Raw genomic sequence first — 19,870 nt, forward strand, 5'->3', positions numbered from 1 at the left:
GAACCGCGGCCCCCGATGCTCCTGCTAAGCTTATTCTAAGTAGGTGCTCTAGACCACTGAGCCATCCCTCCAGCCCCTCCTCCCATATCTTAGGCACCTATTTCAGAGGCAGACATCTCCTGTACACCCAGCTTTGTCCCTGATCCAGTGCTTGTGTGGGTCTGACTTGGTTCTTGTCGTCAACAAATGAGAGATGAAAAACATCAACAATGCAAAGATAGGGACAGTGCAGGGTCAAACACGTAGCAGAAAGAGCTTTGTGTGGCAACCATGGCCACAGAGCCCAGAAGGAGGAGATGGGTGCACGGAGAGCTTTGCTGCTTGCATAGGAGTTCGTTGCATGAAGAGGGGTGAAGTAACAACAGCTGTCCTAACTGCTACCATTCACAGATCATCCACTGCACACCAAGGGCTCTGCCAAGTGCTTTTGCCCTGCATTAGATTATTTCATCCCCCCAGAAATTCTTGGGCAGGGATAGGTCGTCTGCAGAGAAGGACCCGAGGCTAGGATTCACTCTGCATGAGACACTTGGGATCACCTCTCATGGCACTCCCCACCTGATCCGCCCTGCCCTGTCGGGCTGGCCCGTTTCCATTTCTTCCTGTGCTCTCCAAGGGCTTGCGTGGCTCCCCAGGGGACTCTGTACATCACGCTTAGTTCACCTATCATGATGCTGCCTTCTTAAGATGGGGAAACGGAGGCCCTGAGAGGGGCAGACCAGGCCACAGGAGCAAACAGGAATGGGGCTCAGGGACTCCTCTCTAACAAATCCTCTCTTGGGCTTGCCTCGGGAGAAGTACTACTACCAGGGAAGAAATCAATGCGCACACTCAATTAAAATGATGAATCCAGCCTCCGACCAAGGCCGCCCCAGAGGCCCAGGGCCCAGGAGTGAGGGAGTCGCCATATGATTGGCTGAGACACTATAGGAGCCTGGAGACCTTATTTCTGGGGCTGGGCAGTGGCTCTCCAGCCTCCCCACACCTTTGCTGGCTGCTTACCTGGGCAGCAGGAGCTCTGCACTACCATTTTGCTGGCTGTCAGGGCCTGGGCAGTGGGTAGGGGCACAGCAGCCTGTAGGTCTTGATTGTCAGACAGAGTAGGCAGAGGACAAGCCTGCCCAGCCCTAGGTGGGGACACAGTGTGGATAGTCAGGCCTATGACCAGGAGGCAAGGTAGATCCTCCAAAGGACCAGGTGACTTCCCCATCTGGCTACAGATCCCTGGGCCAGCCAGCCGGGATAAAGGGGCACCTAAGCATGGAAATGGCCCTGTGCTGTGAGGACCTACTATGTGCAGGCAGCACCGCAGCCATCAAAGCAGATAAGACCCCTGGTCTCGAGAGGGAGGAAGCCAAATGTAGAAAACCTGCAGGTTCACATGTGCCAGGCAGCGTGAGTGCCCAGAGGAAAGTAACACAGGCTGAGAGGGCAGCAGGAGGGAGGCAGGGGTTTAGAGGGGCAGTCTAGGCAGATGGTACCCAAGAGGCCATGTTCGAACACAAACCTGAAAGGAGGAAGAACCACAAGACTATTTGGGTGTGGGTAGGTCATATTCTAGGAGGAAGACACAGCCAGTACAAAGGCTCCGGGGTGGCATAGTATTTGAGGTGTTCAGTGAACTGCAGGGAGGCCAGAGTGGCTGGAGCCCAAGAGAGTGATGATCACTGAAAGAGGGTGACAGGGCCACACAGCATGGAGTTCTGTAGGTCATCGTGAGGACTTTGGCTTTCTCTCCAAGGAGCTCTGGAAGATTCAGAGAGGCAGAGCAGGAGCCCCTGGCTGCCATGTGCTGTGGGGGCAAGTGCTGTCATCGAAGGGGATGACGATGGCATGGACCAGGTAGTGGTGTGCAGGGAGTGGCATGTCACACGCCAGAGTATCTGAAGGCAGAGATGGGTGGGTTTGTGGAAGACTGGCTGTGCAGCATGGGGCAAGCGGCCCAGGCTGCATCCGCAGCTCACGGGTCCAAGGAAGGAAGCAGAATGGGGACACGGGAGGAGCAGGTCCCAGCAGCAGCAGAACAGGCTCTGTCCCAATGGTGCTGGGGTGGAGCAACCCTTTGAGTGCATGGGGAAGCACCTGGCCCTCCCAGGAAGAGGCTGGAGGTGGTGCGCTTGAGAGTGTCCAACTCTGGATCGTTCCTCTACACACCTCAGCAAGGGCTGTGTGTTGGGGCCCATTTGAGAGGTGAGGAAACCAATGCTACTGGACAGTGAGCCTCCCGGCCACAGCCTTAAAGCTGTGGAAGGTCGGTGTCAGGCCTTGCCCGAGGACTTTCTGACACTCAGCCTACCCTACCTGAGCCCTGTACCCCAAGGGACTCAGCGTCCTCCCCATGGGGCCAGAGAGTGGGTGTGAGTTAGCAGCACCCACATTTTCCAGATGGGGTCTGTGAGGCCTGGGGAGCTTCAGGGACTTGCCCAGGGCCTCCTTCGTGCAGAGGTGCAAAATGAGACCAGAAAAACACAAGCGCCAGCCCCATGGCCCAGAGCAAGTCAGAGGCCCTGAGGAGTCCTACGTGGGTACCTCGGGACTCCTGACGAAGCCTTGATCTCAGAGAAGCAGTGGTGGGGAGAATGGGCGTTAACACTCACCCAGTGGATTAGTTGGCAGTTATTGAGGGGCTTTGGAACAAGCCCTGAGCCCTCCAAAGAGCAGCCAGTCAGCAGGTGTTTGTGGAAGGAGGGGCCCATGGGCAAAGAGGTGAATGAAAAAATAAGTAAGTGGTCAGAGCAAAGGAGCAACAGGTTGGAGGGGTCCAATAACTCAACCCCAGACAATCCATGTGAGCTCATTCATTCAGGAAATGCATCCTATGCCCAGGAGCCAAGGCCAAGCAGTAAATGAATCAAGGTTCCCACCCCTGTAGCAGTTACATTCTAGCAGGGAAGACAGAGCCGCCATAAAGGGGTAAAGTGTGAAGTGTATCAGATGGCGAGAAGGGCAGGGGAGGGGGAGGAGAGGTGTGCAGGGGTGCAGGGTTTTACATAGCATGGGGTGGGGGCGGGTGATTCTCACGGAGGAAGGAGCAGGCAGAGGATGAGAACAGACCCGGATATGAGTGAGGCTCAGGGCGCGTGACTGCAGGTGTGAACGGGACAAGCGCAGTGCTGGGTGAATGAAGGAAGAAATGGGTGAGTGCGAGAGCCCAGGCGTGGAGACCTGGCCAGATGAAGCAGTCCAGAATAAACGAATGGTCGGCTAACAATGAACGAGTGGACTGGTTGATAGATTCTTCAATGTGGCAGTGAATTAATGTAGAAACACGTGCCGGAAGCCTCTCTGCGTGGGCCATCCCCCTCCCCACCCGCCTGCCCCTCCACCACTACACCACCTGCCTCCTCACCCAGGTAGGACCCTGGGGTGGGGATGACTATCCCGGGCCCACCAGCCAACGTCTCCTTCGCCTTCTGACTCTCTGTCCCTGACTCTTCAGCCCTCTTGTGGCTGAACCTCCTGTCCCTGGGCCCCCACCCACCAGCCTGTGCAGACCCCCTTAGCGCCCAGGCCTGTCTTAGGCTCTCTCCATCCTCCGGGGGGCCCTGCTGAGTCCCATGCTGCTCCCCAGCCCCAGCCCATCTTGATGCCACCTCTCTGTTCCCCACAGGCACCATGCGGCCTGTGAGGCGCAACTTCTATGACCCGTCGTCGGCGCCCGGCAAGGGCATCGTGTGGGAGTGGGAGAACGACGGTGGCGCGTGGACGGCCTACGACATGGACATCTGCATCACCATCCAGAACGCCTACGAGAAGCAGCATCCGTGGCTCGATCTTTCCTCGCTGGGCTTCTGCTACCTCATCTACTTCAACAGCATGTCACAGATGAACCGCCAGACGCGTCGCCGTCGCCGTCTGCGCCGCCGCCTGGACCTGGCCTACCCGCTCACCGTGGGTTCCATCCCCAAGTCGCAGTCCTGGCCCGTGGGCGCCAGCTCGGGCCAGCCCTGCTCCTGCCAGCAGTGCGTGCTGGTGAACAGCACGCGCGCCGCCTCCAATGCCATCCTGGCCTCGCAGCGCCGCAAGGCGCCCCCCGCGCCGCCGCCACCTCCCGGTGGCCCCCCGGGCACACTAGCCGTGCGCCCCAGCGCCACCTTCGCCGGCGCCGCGCTTTGGGCCGCGCCCACCGCCAACACCACTGGCCCTGCCGAGCCTGCGCCGCCCCCCGCGCTGCCCCCGAGGAGCCCGAGCACCCCCGGTGGCGCGCCCACCCCGGGGCAGAACAACCTCAACCGGCCCGGGCCCCAACGCGCGACCGCCAGCGTGAGCGCGCGCGCCTCCATCCCGCCGGGGTAAGACGGGGCCGAGGAGGGGCCTGGGCTCACGCGCTGCAAGGGCCAAGCCGGGAGTGGCTGGGAGGGCTTGCACCAGGGCAGGGGCAAAGAATTGCAACGGGCGCGGCCAGCATTATGCAGTATTCGCTTTGCGCCGCGCATTAGCTGAGCGCCTTAGCCCTTCGGTAGTGGTCGCGCATCTGCATGCATGGGGTCCCCTGAGGTAGGACCATCCGCAGCCGGGTCTACAAACTGAGAGCAGAACCCGAGCCCTAACTTGCCCAGGATCTCAGAATTCAATGAGGCCGCCCATGCCAGCAGTACCAACCAAGATTCAGGTCCTTTGTTCACTAACCTGCTTGCCTGCACCTTCTCCTTTAGACACCCAACAGTTCCACAGGGTACAGATTGGGAGGCTGAGGCCGGGGGCAGGACAGTCTGTCTGAGGGCCACCCAGGAGAGAGTTGGGACAGGTGCCCAGACCTATAGGCTTCTGGAGTCTGGGCTATGCTGGCCTCAATATTTGGAGGCCTGAGGGTCTGTCTTACTCGGTCCCTTCCACCCAGAGCTCATTGTGGGGCAGCGGCAGACACCATGAGGGGCCTCTTTACCATGTTTAACTTTTGGCTGCACCAGAAATATGGACATCACTTTGGATTAATTCTCTGGCTTTCAAACTGGGCTGCAGAGAAGCTGAGAATGACTTGGAAAAGTGGCCAATGTGTCTCTGTGCCTGCTGGAACCCTGCTGGGGATCCGTCTTGCCAGCAAGGCTTCATTAAGAAGGGGAACCCAGATCCCACTAGGTTTGGGGATTCCTAGGTCACAGTGCCCCAGGCCCCAGGGTGGGAACTCAGGGAACCATTGCCAGCTACCATCCCAGAGTATGAACTTCGGCAATCTGAACAAAGGACCAGACCGGGAGGAAGTACAGGGAGAGGGAAGATGGGGCCTCTAGCTGGGACAGAGCTGAAGGGACCTGGTATGTACGTGGGGGTGCTGGGGGGAGGGCTGGCAGCACCAAAGCCTGCTGTGCGTGTGTGAATCACTGGGCAGTGATGACGTGAGCCCTACAATGCAGGCACGGCTATCACCTCTGGGGTGGACAGGGCAGGGCAGGGCAGAACGGGGAGCTTGGCCTGTACCGATGAAGTAGCTGTTAAAACGCCATGGACTTTCACGTCAGTTCTGCACATGCCTAGTAGATTGCCAGATGAAGTGGGTTTCTTAGTCATTGATGAACTTGGTGAAAGCCACTGTTCTAGGGCAGCTCAGGAATTATTTAGCTTTTCTCACTTGGTGTCAGTTCTCCAAATACGGACCAGGAGTGTGGGTTCACTGAGCAGAGAGAGACGGGTGAGGTCTACATGGTCAGGAAACACACAGGCAGACCGTGAGACGGACGGTGAGGACTGTGCCAGTCGGGTTGGGGGGAGCGTGAAGAGCAAGAGACAGGGAGAGAGAGACACACACAGAGGGTGCTCAGGGAAGATCCCCTGGAGAGGGTGCCGGATATGGAGAAGTGCTCTTCCAGGCTGAGTAACAACACCAGTATCTTCAGGGGCTTCCCAGAGAGCAGGGGCTGTTCAGGGCAGGGCCAGACGGGCAGACGCGAGCACAGAGGAACAGAAATAGGCAGAACTCCTGACTGTTCTAAAGCCCACACGGGCATAGAGGCACTCTTGTGGAGTAGTGTACGCTGAGGACTCTTCCCAAATGGGGTACAGAACCAGATTGTGGGGGCTCAAGGGAGCCTAGGTTGGTGCTGCCAGCCCTGGGGAGCTGTAGAGAGTGCTCAAGCTGTAGAGGGCTGCACAGAAGACAGATTTCTCCTTGGGGAGCTAATCACTGTCCCATCCTCTATGGACCTGCAGAAACCTTCTCCCCAGCATGTGAGCTCCCCCAGTCTACATTATTTTTCTTCCCCAGGCCCCGGAGCACTTCTGACCCTCCCTGAGCAAACCATTTATTTGCCTGGAGGTCAGAGGATGGGGAGGGGGACAGACAAGGGCCTCTTCAGGCCTCACCAGCCATATGCCCCCCACCCAGTGTCATCCCAGCCCTCCACCTTCAAAGGGGGATCCCTCCTACATATACATCTGGCTTAGCACTGGGCAGGCAAATGCAGGCCTGAGCTGTGGCTTGGCAGGGGCCAGGAAGACCCCTCTTCCTCATGGCTGAAGCTTCCTGTTGCCTGGGCAACGGAGGCCAGGCACAGCCTCTAATAGGAAAGGAGTGGAGTGAGCCCCCCCCCCAGGAGCCAAGCCTCCCTTGCCACCCTGGCCCCTGAGCCCCTTCTTGTCCCCACACCCCACCTCTGCCCCACGTTCTTATGTCTCTTGTCACTTGGCCTCCAGGACAAAGCTAGAGTAGCAGACGGGTGCCTGTCCCAGTGCTGGAGGCTAGAATTCCCACGTCAAGGTGCAGCCCTGCTCGGCTCTGAGGCGGCCTGTTGTCTGCCTGTCCTCGCGTCGCCCTCCCTCTGCAGCGCGCCTGTGTACAGATCTGCTCCTTCTGGGAGGACGCCCGTTCTGTTGGATCGGGGCCATCCTAGTGACCTCATTTTCTCTCAAGCGCCTTGTGAAAGAGCCTGTCTCCAAGTGCAGCGCTGTTCCCAGTCCTGGGTCAGGACCTCAGCCCAGGAAGCGGGTGTCTGTGGGTCCCCCCTTCACCACCCCATGTATTGGTCTCCCTCAGCCTCCCATCTCTTCCTGGCTCCACATCCCTCCCTGTCCACCTCTTGCTCCATCCTTCCTGTCATTTCCTGCAGCTCCTCTCTTGTGTTGGGCCCCCTGGCTAGGTGACTTTGAACAAATGACTTCAAGCCTCAGTTTTCCCCTCTGAGAAGCAGCTGTAATGGCCCCCTCTCCCAGATGTGGGCTCCACGGGGCTGACAGACCAGCATATGTGTTAAAGTCGTCGCAGATGATCAGTGAGCACTGGAAGGGAACAGCAGGAAGGCCTCGAGAGGAGGGTGGATCTGCCCAAGCCGCACAGCCCTCGAGGGCGGTGTGTCCACCTGGCTGGGGTTTTTTCCACTTGGTTGCTGCTGGGGTGTGCAGCCAGCTGGCAGCCCAGGCCTGGGGGCCGAGTTGGGTGGGGAGGATCTGCCTGTCTCCCAAGAGGTCAGCGTCCAGCGCTTTGGAGTGCAGCTGTGGGGCAGAGGAACCAGCCTCAGAGTTTCCGCCCCACGTGGTAGGTGGGTGGGGACGGACAGCTGCGGCCTGTCCCTGTTTCCTGACACTTTTGCTTGGGCCCAGCTTCAGGGCTCCGTCCTCGCTGTGTGACACTGCTGAGCTGATTGCCTTCCCTGGTCCTCAGTTTGTGTAGCTTAAGAAATGGACCTGGCCACACAGACCGCTGTCCAGCACAAGGCCAGACATCAAGATGTGTTGCCAGCCCACCCAGAGTGGCATCTGCAGATTTGCAGACCTTGGAGTCCCTAGACAGCCTGAGAACCTTTTCCTGTTTACTGGGCCCGGAGTGGTTCCTCCTTTTGCCAATAACTTGTTTATCTCGTTTTGCTTACACTTCTCTGGGCTGTTTATGGCTTCCTGATCGATTTTGCAAGCCTCTGTCACAGTCAGAGTGTTAACTCTTGGTCTGGCGTTTCCCCTGGGGGCCATATCTTCTGACTTTCCACATGGTATGTGTGTCTGTTTTTCATTAGTCAATTAGGCTGTTAATTGAACTACTGTAGGCTGTGCACCTAGAGCCACAGCAGAGAACTGTATGGATTGGATGGTCTTCCTCTGGAGCTCATGCTTAGCTGGGGGACAAACCAGACATAAAAATAGAAATCCTAGAATGTGAGAGAGAAGAGTACCTGTTAAAGAAATCAGAAAAAAAAGAAAGAAAGAAAGAAAGAAAGAAAGAAAGAAAGAAAGAAAGAAAGAAAGAAAGAAAGATCAGGAAGGGGAAGGCTGTAGGAAAAAAAGAGGGACATTACTTTATTTCTTTACAAGAATGTGATGTTAAATACATATTGCGTTTGAGCAGAAATGAATCAAAATTGAGAAGCAAGCCATAGGCTGGGGGTGTCACTCAGTGGTAGAGCACCTGCCAAGCATGGTGAGGCCCTGGGTTCCATCCCCCAGCGCTGCAAAAATAAGTAAAATGTTAAAAGTAGCGAACCCCTCAGGGAGCTGGGAGATGGGCGTCCTAGGGTAGGAGCAGCTTGTGCAAAGGTCCCGGCAGAAGCTGCAGGCTTTGTGTGTGTAGCTGACACAGCTGGAGCAGGGGGCACCTGGGAGAGAAAGCAGAGACAGGAAGGGCCCAGTGGCCTGGAGCCTGGCAGAACCCAGTGGGGACTTGGGCTTGTGCCCGGCGAAGATGGAGGGCACAGGCTAGGGAAGGACCCGTGTGACGTTTATCCCAGTTTTGCTTTGCACCCGGCCACCAGTCTGCAGCCAATAAAGCAGCACACCGTGCTGAGGCAGACTGCGTTGGTGGGAAGGTATTTTCCTTTTCAAGTTTCTTGCAGTGATTTTATATTTTTGTTGAAAAGAATCCATATTTTCTTTTGCCAACTCTTCTGTAGTTCAAAATCCTAATACCCCTAAAGGTACAACCCTAAAAGCTGTGCCCTGCCCCCAGCCCCAGCAGATCAGCCCCCCCCCTTTTCCTGGCCCCCATGGTGATGTGGCTCTTCTCTTCGCAAGGTCAAACCCCACGCTGCTCCCGCCACCACAGCCCCACCTGAAGCGCTTCCTGCCCTGCTCCCTGGGGGGCCAAACCGCACACCCTTGTGTGTACCACGTGGCTTCTGGGCCGTGGGAACCACCAGCCCTGCCCTCCCCAGTCCCGCCCTACCTGGCTCCCAAAAGGCCCAGAAAGAGGAGGGCAAAGAGCCCTTGGGCCTCCAGATAAAGCTGTACCCCAAATGCCAGTCACCCCTCTAGTATCTCAAAGGGATTTTTGTACCCTGGACTCCTCAGAAGGTGGGTGGGAAGCAGGAGTGATTGGTCCCATGGGACACAGAGGAAACTGAGGACCAGAAATGCTACAAGGCATGGCTAGCAGATGGAGAGCATCGGAGCAAACAAAGGGGAAGGGGGCAGAACCCCCAGACAGCAGCTGGTAGAGGCCGCAGGGCACCCAGTATCTGCCCCCTCCCCTGGGGCTTGCTGAGACACCCTGCAAGTCTCTGTGGGAGGGGAGAGGGTTGTAACCCCAAGCAGGGTCTCCAGGACCAGAGAGACAGGGACCCATCCACAAGGGGGAGCGGGCATGGGAGGGAGCAGGGGATTCCAGCAGGACCAGGTCCTAAAGGGAACCTCTAGAAGGAGAAAGGGGAGGAGAGGGACCCAAAGCTCTGTTGCACTTCCTTCTCCCCATGACATGCCATTTTGCCTGCTCCCCTGGGGTCCAGAGCCCCTCTGAAGGACAGAGAGGGGTGGCTGAAGCAGGCACAATCCCCTGATCACATGCCTGGGGCTGAGCCAGCTCTGTGGTCCAGACAGACCCAAGGCTCCGGCCCCCTTGAGGGCACAGGGACTCTGAAGGCGGGCTCAGTCCAGATGGCCTCGTGGCCAGCCTGCCCGGGTCAGCCCCAGCTGTGCCCTAGAAATTCTAGAACCCAATGCCAGCCGCACCACTTACCAGCTGTGTGACCTCAGCAAAGTCACTTCCCCTCTCAGGGTTTCCTCACATGCAATCATCTGCAAAATAGATGACAAATAGGTTTTATCTCATAGTAACTCCCTGGAGCACTGTGCTGGGAGAAGGATTCTGACTTGCATCTTGGCTTAGTGAGAAGGAGTGCTAGGATTGATTGGTAATGTCTGCCACAGTGCCAGATAAGAAGTGGTGTACATTTTTGGTTTCTTCACCAACCTTGTCTCTGGGGCTGGAGATCATTTGAAATTAGAAGCTCTATTTCTAAGGGTCCCAGGAGCCTACAGAACCAATAGACTGATTTCTTATTCAGCCTATTTCTCCTATTCACTACTGGTGGACAGCCCTCTCCAGAAAGAATCCCCTCAGTCCTCAGCCCTGAGGTCTCAGGACTGAGCCCGAGCTACATTTTCAGTAGCTCACAATTGGTAGAAGAAATAAAGGTGGAACCACATGACTACAGAACAAGGCCGGTGAGGTCTGTGTTGGGAATGTAACTCAGTGGCGGAGCTCTTGCTTAGCCCCAAGTACTGCAAACAACAACACAGCCCCTTGTGGATTAAAATAAGTGGGCATGAATTTACTTCAGTCAGATCAGAAAATGCCATGTAGGGCAAGCATGATGTAATTCTAGCACTCAGGAGGCTGAGGCAGGAGGATCACCATGAATTCAAGGTCAGCCTGAACTCCATAGCAAGACCTGTCTAAAACAAAGCAAAAAAAAAAAAAAAAAAAAGAAGAAGAAGAAGGACTGAAAGAAGAAAGGCCCTGTGAAGTGACCTTGAGCCTATCTTCCAAGGGCAGATACAGTCCAGGTAGGCAGTGTAACAGTATGGCAAAGGTACGGCAGGAAAAGGCAGAACAGAGTGAGGAACAGCATGGAATCTGCCCGCCTTCTCTTGTTCTCCAGTGAATGTCACCCATCAGCCAGAGCAGGAATGGCACCTGCATGCTCATCCCCAGGAGATCTTCTTTTCTCAAGCAGATCCTCCTGCTTCAGCCTCCCAGCCCTAGCAAGAGAACTTGGCTTCTTGTAGGCTTTCCCAAAACCTTGCTGCAGAAGTCCTGCCCTGAGTGGGCTGGATGGTGTTTTGGGGAACCCCTGAAAGAGAGTGTGGGGCACCTCCTTAGCGTGCTTCCCTGAGACAGGGAGCAGCAGGGCCTGCACAGGTGGCTGCTGAGCCAACCTCAAGCCAAGCTCACTCAGTCTGTCCCTTCCTCTTGTACCCCCACCACAAGTGTTCGAGGAACCTCTGCTCTCTATGGGGTAGCTGAGGTGTCCCAAGTGCAGGTGGTGGGGCTGGAGGTGCAGTCAGAGGCAGGGACAGACCAGATCACACAGGCCTCGCTGTGCTTTCAGATTTGGTGATATTGGGTCATCGTGCTGCTGTGAAAACAAAAATAAATAAGGTAAGAACAGAGATGGGGCCTTTGGGAGATCTCCCTAATCAGGCAACACTTGAGCTGAGACCTGTTGCCAATAAAAGTGTGAAGTCCTTAAAAGAGTCCAGGGAAGAGTATCCTGGAAAAGTGAGTGCAGGGAAGAGCATTCTGGGAAAGTGAGTGCAGGGAAGAGCATTCTGGGAAAGTGAGTGCAGGGAAGAGCATTCTGGGGAAGTGAGTACTGTCATACTGGGCCCTCTGCCACCTTTCCCAGCCCTGGGTCACACCTCGGGTGTCCTCGGACTTCGAAGCCTCTGTGGCTCCTGCACTGGTCAGAGTAACACCTGATCATCTGATCTGGCCCCGCCTACTCTTTCAATCCCATTTCCATTGTCTGCACCCTCTGTCCACTCCAGCCACCCTGGTCTCCCTGCTGTTCCTCAAACACGACAGGCACGTTGTCCCCCAGGGCCTTTGCATGTGCCACTCATTTTCCCAGCATGCTCGTCCCTGCACTCACTTTCCCAGAATGCTCTTCACTGCACTTGCTTCCCCAGAATGCTCTTCCCTGTCCTCACTTCTCCAGAATGCTTGTCCTTGCACTCACTTTCCCAGAATGCTCTTCACTGCACTTGCTTCCCCAGAATGCTCTTCCCTGTCATGTTTGAGGAACAGCAGGGAGACCAGGGTGGCTGGAGTGGACAGAGGGTGCAGACAATGGAAATGGGATTGAAAGAGTAGGCGGGGCCAGATCAGATGATCAGGTGTTACTCTGACCAGTGCAGGAGCCACAGAGGCTTCGAAGTCCGAGGACACCCGAGGTGTGACCCAGGGCTGGGAAAGGTGGCAGAGGGCCCAGTATGACAGTGGGCTGCATTTCTGCCCAGGAGCAGCCAGGCCCACTTCTGCTTAGAGCAGATTTCAGGGGGCTGGAATGATCCCCCCAGACACTTCCAGGCTGGGCCCCCAAAAGGGGGTCAGGAGATGAAGATCGGTCCTGCTTCCGGGGGCCCAGGGACAGCAGCACCCATCCCAGGGCGGGAGGATGTTCTCACTGCCTCAGAGGAAACAGCACATCCCACATCAAAAGGGGCCCCGGGCACTCCCACGCTCAGTGTCGTGGGAACTCTGCTCCCTGGGGTTCTCGCAGGGGGTGGGGCTGCAGCTTAAGAGAGGTTGGGGGCCACCTCAGGACTGGGCCCCTTGCCCTCCAGCACCACTATCACATCCCACTCACAATCCTCTTCCCCAGACCCAGACTTAACACTTGCAACCTAGGACTCTAGTTTTTAAGAGGTTCTAGACATTTTAGGGCAGCCAAGATCTCAGACCTTCCTATCCTGGGGTCCCCCAGGACAGAGGCCCAGGAAGACTGGAGAATTGCAGGTAGCAGACCTTTGGCAGGAAATTGACTTTACTGATTGAAGAAGCCACCTGGAGAGCTGTGTTATGGATTCTGCTCAGCCTGAGGATTCTGTGATGGATTAGTGATGTCTACCACTGGTAGAAAAAAGACAGCTGTGGCATGTATGCTAAATGTTGCATCTGTCCACCCATTTCACAGATAGTCCTGAATAGAGGGAGGAATTTTTGCTTCTTGTGAGCTGGGAAGGAGGGAAGAAGAGTGGGGGTGGGGTTGGGGTGGGGGGAGAATAGATGTGCTAAGGATCTCAATGCATGTGTCTGGGGTGGGGGGACAGGGCTGGGAAGAGGAGGAACTGGAGGAAACAACTTGTGTGCTGTCCTGCAAAGTATGGAGAGAGACATTAGGGTGAGGATCTCTTCCAGGAGCCCCAGAAAATTTAACAGAGCCAGGGAAGGTCAGAAGGACACTCAGTGCCACAGGCTGCAGGACACAAGCTGGACCTCGCCACTGTCAGCCCCACACCCAGCTGTGAACATCAACTGTGTTCATTCATTTAAGCCTCACAAGGCTCTTCCCCATGGCAGATGGGGAAACTAAAGCATGGTGCCTCCACTGCCCAGGTCCTGAGGAGCCCAGGGCTCTTGCCCGCCCCACCCACCTCCCTTGGGAGCTGCGTGCGGTGTCTCCAAGTCATCAGCACCTTCAGCAGCCTGGTTGCCCATGCCATCTCCAGGCCCGCACGGCCTCCCCTCTGTGGCCAGCGGTGTAGGTGGCTGAGCCGCTGCAGAGTGGAAGGCCAACACGCGTACAGCACGAGGGCCCTGGCCATGTGTTGTGAGTGTGTACGAGCACATCTTTGCATGCCACATGACTTAGTGCGACTCGGCGTCACCTGTCCAGGCTGTGGGTGCTGATGGGCTCACCAAGAACAAGTGCCCATCGCCAGCGTGGCCATCTGCTTTTGCTCTGTGTCAGGCTGGGACAGACACACAGGATGTGGACGTGTGTGTGTGTGTGTGTGTGTGTGGTGATCTCTGGGCATGCACACTTGTATCTGGCTCTAATCTGTGTGTTCGTGGGCAAGGGGTGTCTCCTGGAGGTATCTGCGTGCATTCATGCATGGGCTATGTGTGCCCTGGTGTGTTCAGTGTCTTTCCTGAGCACGTGTGCGTCTGTGTCTGTGTTCATACGGGGTAGCGTGTTCCATACATATGAGCGCTGTGTCTGCTGTGTGTTCCCTGGGAGAGGGTTTTGTGCGTCCCAGTGCAGAGTGGGCACCGTGCGTGAAGCCTTCTGTGTGTCTGCACTGGTGTCTGGTGTGTCCCCGAAGCACATGTGTACTCATGTTCCTCAGAAACGCTGCTTCAGTGCTGCTGGACCTGCCACAGGGTGCCGCAGCCCACCTAGGGGTCTGTATGCTTCAAGATGCTCTGCAGCCAGCTCCTCTGTGCCACCTGGGCCTGCCAAGGATGGGGGACCAGGCAGCCCAGGCCAACATAGGTCTGATGAGGCAGACAGGTCCAGCAAGGCAGCCAGGGCTGCGGCACAGTCCTACCCACCAATCCCACTACTGGGGCACCACCAAGCTTCTGTGCCACCCCTAAAGTTCAGAGCCATCCCATTCTGAGTTGATCCAGTCAGGGTTCCTGCCCTCCCACTGCAAAATACCACTCACTGCTCCTACCTGTGCCAAAGTCATAGAGGCCCAGGGACACTGGCTTCAGTCCTCCCAGCACTGTGTTATTGCTCCACTTTGCAGAGAAAAGAGGCTCAGAGGCCTTGGTGACTTGCTGTGGCTGTTGCGGCAACACGTCTGTGACTTCTCTCTAAGAGCTCCTATCACACTCAGTGGCCAGATGCACAGCAGCGGCGTCGCTTGGTCAGGAGACACAGCTGACAGCGATTATGGTGGGGTGTGTGTGTGTGATGGTTTTAGAGTCTGTTAGATGCTGGGGTGCTCAGCTCGGAGGTGTAAAACTTCTCTGAATCTTCACAGTAAACCCAAAGAAAACTACACATCATCTCTCCTCTGCAGTGTGAGGGGACAGCTCAAGAGCGTGGTGGCAGGGTGGGTGTCTGCAGCGGCTTAGTGGTTGAGCTGAGATGTGGCACCAGCTTCGGCTGGCCCCAGAATCCGGAGGATGACTTTGCATTCAGACAGGACAGTGCCTCCGGCACAGGAACTGATGTCAGTAAATAGTACAGAGCAGGGTAAATGGACAGCCACAAAGGCCTTCGGAAAAGCGATTTTACTCTTGCTGACCCTGTCCTGAGACAGAACTTGCCAGAGCCAGTAGTGTGCTGTGAATCCCCAAGCAGGGGACAGCAGAATGCTCCCCGACTTTTTTTGATCCCTGAGTTCTTCTTTCCCAGAATGGTTTATGAGGATGGATGCTCCAAATTGAGAGCAAGCTGGGCACCGAGAGCTGCTAGCTGGAAGCTGCTAACTCACTAATCGTTGGGTTTTAGGCACAGAAGCAGATGGAGCCAAAATGTGCTTCCTGAGGGAAGGCCCGGTATCCCGTTGGGTCCTGACCATACCCCATCCCATGACTGGGAGTCACCGTAGGAACAGGGTTTCTAGATGACAAAGAGATGGAGATGCGCGGGAGGGGTGGGGAGCTGGCGTCTAGCTGCTGCCTCCTCTATCCATGCAGGGTCCCCGCGCTCCCAGTGAAGAACTTGAATGGTACCGGCCCAGTCCACCCGGCCCTGGCAGGTGAGGTCGACCTCAGAACTGGAAAGAAAGGCGGTGCAACAACGAGGCAGCCCTGTCCATCAGGCTGGGACTCCGCCCCCTGGCCAGCTGGTGGGCGGGACCACATGACTCCCCTCCTTTCATTGGGATGATGTTAATGGGCGGGGCAGAGGCCTGACCACACTGGCTCCGGAGGGGCGGGGCGCGTGGCCCGAGGATTTGCCCTCCAGTGCAGGGAGGGCTGGGGTGTGGGCGTGGCCGCTTTGGACACATCTCCTGACGGCCTGCCCCGCCCTGCCCCAGGGATGACCGGAATCCTACTGTGTGCTGCCGGGCTGCCAGTGTGCCTGACACGCGCCCCGAAGCCTATCCTGCACCCGCCCCCTGTGAGCAAGAGTGACGTCAAGCCGGTGCCCGGCGTGCCTGGCGTGTGCCGCAAGACTAAGAAGAAGCACCTCAAAAAGAGTACGCCTTCTGCCGCCTCGGACCCCTGAACCTGGATGTGCAATCAGGCCTTGCCATCTCACCTGCAACCCCTCAAGTCACCCCTTTCCTCCAGCCCGTCCTTCATGCACTCCCACTACAGTAACCCCAGCAACCCCTGACCCCATCCCAAGCCAGGAGCCACGCCCAGGCCCCTGGTGCCTCAAACCTGTGTCCTTACCTGTGTCCCTGCAGGTAAGAATCCAGAGGATGTGGTTCGGCGGTACATGCAGAAGGTGAAAAATCCGCCTGACGAGGTGAGACCCCTGGGGAGGGTCTAGACCTGGGACTCCAGTCTTTGCCCCCCAGCATGACTTGCCTGGGGTGCCAGCCACTGCAGACCTCTCTCCCTGCCTCTCCCTGCCCTGTATTTGCTTTATGGGGTCTCTGGTTTAGGTTTAATAGTGCATTTATCAACCTTTTTTTCTCTTTGAGGTACTGGGGATTGAACCCAGGGCCTTGGAAGTAGTAAGCTACCTACATCCTCAGCCCCTCAGATCTCTTGAGACAGAATCTTGCTAAACTGCTCAATCGCCTGGGCTAGGCTCCAGTTTGCAGTCCTCCTCCCTAAGCCTCCCAGAATGCTGGGATTACAGGCATGCACCCCCATGGGGACTACATGTATCGATCTCATGATGATTGGCAGCTTCATGTCACACTTTCGCCCATACTGTCCCCGACAGGCTTTTAGGTTTTGCCTTTGAGAGTTTAGCCTCTATCCATCCATCCGGAGGAGGTGGGGTGTGAGGGAGGCGTGTCTTCCTCCAGGATGGCTCAGTTCAGTATCTGAAGAGGGTCCTCTCCCCCTCGGCAATACCGGTGCCACAGAAGGTCTTCAGCCTGAGGTGGGCAAAGCCCAACCCCCAAGCAGGGCAAGTGCCAACCTGGAAGGTGTCCCCTCCATGTCCCCTGCAGGACTGCACCATCTGCATGGAACGGCTGGTCACAGCATCGGGCTATGAGGGTGTACTTCGCCACAAGGGTGTGCGGCCGGAGCTGGTCGGCCGCCTGGGCCGCTGTGGGCACATGTACCACCTGCTATGCCTCGTGGCCATGTACTCCAATGGCAACAAGGTGTGTGGATGGGGGAGGGCATATATGGGGTGGAGTGGGGTGCAGTGGACAAGACCCTGAGACTCACGGCAGACTCCCTACCCAGGATGGCAGCCTGCAGTGCCCAACCTGCAAAGCTATCTACGGTGAGAAGACAGGAACACAGCCTCCTGGGAAGATGGAATTCCACCTCATCCCCCACTCCTTGCCGGGCTTCGCGGACACCCAGACCATCCGCATCGTCTATGACATCCCCACAGGAATCCAGGTGCTCGATGCCCCTGCAGGCCCATCTAGGTCCCCACCCAACACCTCCCCCTCCAGGGCCCGAAACTGCCTGTGGCTTATGCCCCGCCCTCCCCCACAGGGACCTGAGCACCCCAATCCTGGGAAGAGGTTCACAGCTAGAGGCTTCCCGCGCCACTGCTATCTGCCCAACAATGAGAAGGGCCGGAAGGTGGGTGTCGCCCTGCTCCCTGGGCCCAGGTTCCCGCTGTCCCCATCCTCCTCTCCTCCTCTCCCCCCAGCCAGTGCCCAGACAGCAAGCAGCATCACCCACAACAGCACCAGCCCCTTCACACACCTCCTCTTGTGCACCGCCCAGTGAGCTCTAGGCCTGGACCCCACTCTGCAGGCAGGGCAAGACCAGCAGCCACTAAATGGCAGAGTCGGGATATGGACCCAGGCAGCTCAAGGCTTCATACCACACTACAGATTGTCCGATTTTACCTGCTTTGGGTCTTTTTTTTTTTTTTTAAGAGAAGCCAGAAATTCAAATTTTCATGTGAAATCGCTAGGTTTTTTTCTTTAATATTGGCAACTAATTCTCTAAGTGGCCATTTAATGCAGTGCGGGGTCTGACCCGACTGCAGCCGAGAGCTGTTGGTTTGAGGCCTTTCCTTCACCCCAGAAGAAACAGGCACTTTGGGAACAGCTTTTACTAAGTGAGTTGGGGGAAGAGGGGAGCAGGCCAGAAATACAAACAGGAAGGAAGCAGCTGGGCCAAGCATGCACCGTAGGTGCTAGCTCAGGCCAGCTGCAGGCTAGCATGGGGTGAACCTGGGGCTGCCGGTGACCCGTGCCTGCCTGTAGGTGCTGCGGCTGCTCATCACGGCCTGGGAGCGGAGACTTATCTTCACCATTGGCACGTCCAACACCACGGGCGAGTCGGACACCGTAGTGTGGAATGAGATTCACCACAAGACCGAGTTTGGATCCAACCTCACGGGCCATGGCTACCCGGACGCCAGCTACCTAGACAACGTGCTGGCTGAGCTCACGGCCCAGGGTGTGTCTGAGGCTGTGGCCAAGGCGTGAGGCCTGAGTCTACACATCTGCCCTCCTGCTTTGCCCCTGGTCCGGCACATGCCTCCCTCCACCAGGTGCGACCTGGTGGCCCCAGTTCAGGGCTGGGAGGAGCCTGCACAAGGAGCCGGGAGCATCCTGGGGATTTGCTTGGTGGCATTTGGGATATGGGAGGCTACCAGGCCTGTTGGCTGTGACCCGTAGCTCCCTGAGAGGGCCACAAAGAGAAGACCAGAAGCCACAGTGACCTCCCTACCAGAAAGACAGCGACCCACCCCTCACACACAAACACGCGTCCTGGTGAACATGCACGCACGCACGCACACCCACGTGCCTCCACACTCCCCCAGGTGGGGGGAGAAGAGAAAGACCCCATCTGTGTCCCTGCTGCCTCTGTATAGGCTTGTCTGCACCTGGGACTCAGGGCGAGCACTGAGGACCTCTGGGGTTCTCGGGGGGACAGAGAACTGGGGGAGCTTGGTCTCCCCATGCTCACCTCCCTGCTCTGTCTCTGCCCCCATGGCAGAAGCCCCCAGACCATTGCGTAGTTTTACCCAGGGGAGACCAGAGCACACAGGGATATGAGACATCTTATTTTGTGTTGTGTCTATTTCTTCATCCTTCGGGGACTCTGGCTTCCTCCTCCCAGTCCCTTTCCAGGCCTTATATCCACCCCACATGAAGGCACCTTTCTTCCTTCCCGACCCCATCCTCTCCACCAAGTCCTCCCAACTTTGAGATCCAAAGGCTGTGGCTTCTGCTTTCAGGAGCAAGAGGAGAAGGCCTGGGTCAGGCCAGCACACTGAAAGCTAGAGAGGATTGCAAAGCGTTAATTCCCCTCTCCTGGGGAGTGGGCAGTAGGGTGGCAGATTGTCTCTAGCCAACCAGGGGCCCGTTGCCCAGGCAACTCACCAGCTCCGCCTCTGTTGATTGGCTGTCCCAGTGGAAGTCAGCCAAGATTTAAAGGGACGCCAGCAATCACGCTTTTGAAAAACCGTACCAGTCCCACTGTGGGTGGAGAAATAAATGGTCTTTCTCCTCCTCACTCCAGTCTGTTCCTGCCAAAAGGGCTGGGTGGCTGTGTGTGTCCTGAGGGGCCTTGGGAAACATGGGAATTGATAGCTTGCAAAAGAAGGGCACCTCCAGGCCATTGATTGGGGCCACTGGAGTGGAAGGTCCCTAATTTTGTCCTGGAGCAAGAAGGGTAAGTGACTGAGAGGCACTCACTACCAGCCCTCCTGAACCCTGAAGGGACAGTGGCCTGCTCTGCAACAGCAGCACAAGAGAATGCACACACCTGCTCTTCAACAGTGACAAGGCAGGGGGCTTGGCTGGGGCAGCTGCGCAGGGTCAGACAAGGCAGAGCCCAGGCTCTTCAAGGCTCACTTAACATCTGGCTGGCTGTGGCCAAGGCTATGGGTCCGGGCGACCTCTGCTGGCCTCCTGTGGGATTGCGCCATGTCTTCTGGGAAGCACTTGATGGCAACCAGGCTGCCTTGAGCATCCTGTCATATCCTCCCCACCCAGTTACACAACACAAGTCTTTGGAGGTCCTTTAGGATCCACCAGTCAGGTGTCCCCAAAGATAGTCTTGTGGCTCATTCCCTAAGCATCACCTCAAATTCGAATGGAGCTTGCCCACTGCCCAGGGCAATGACCTCCTTTAACTGGTTGGAAACCCTGACTCCTGCCA

General features: G+C 56.8%; 1 protein-coding gene across 1 annotated transcript in view; it reads left to right on the forward strand.

Annotated features, from left to right (window-relative positions):
- Positions 1 to 19,691, forward strand: part of Dtx1 (deltex E3 ubiquitin ligase 1) — a 34,360-nt gene extending 14,669 nt beyond the window's left edge. The window contains exons 3-10 of the mRNA XM_004635936.2: positions 3,611 to 4,292; positions 15,296 to 15,357; positions 15,640 to 15,801; positions 16,015 to 16,076; positions 16,735 to 16,893; positions 16,979 to 17,140; positions 17,240 to 17,329; positions 17,965 to 19,691. Of these exons, the coding sequence (XP_004635993.1) occupies positions 3,611 to 4,292; positions 15,296 to 15,357; positions 15,640 to 15,801; positions 16,015 to 16,076; positions 16,735 to 16,893; positions 16,979 to 17,140; positions 17,240 to 17,329; positions 17,965 to 18,189 (1,604 nt within the window). The 3' untranslated portion in view covers positions 18,190 to 19,691. The remainder of the gene's footprint in view (positions 1 to 3,610; positions 4,293 to 15,295; positions 15,358 to 15,639; positions 15,802 to 16,014; positions 16,077 to 16,734; positions 16,894 to 16,978; positions 17,141 to 17,239; positions 17,330 to 17,964) is intronic.
- Positions 19,692 to 19,870: the final 179 nt, after the last annotated feature.

Source organism: Octodon degus, unplaced genomic scaffold, assembly GCF_000260255.1.
Source record: "Octodon degus isolate 3935 unplaced genomic scaffold, OctDeg1.0 scaffold00076, whole genome shotgun sequence".
NCBI classification, from domain to species: domain Eukaryota; kingdom Metazoa; phylum Chordata; class Mammalia; order Rodentia; family Octodontidae; genus Octodon; species Octodon degus.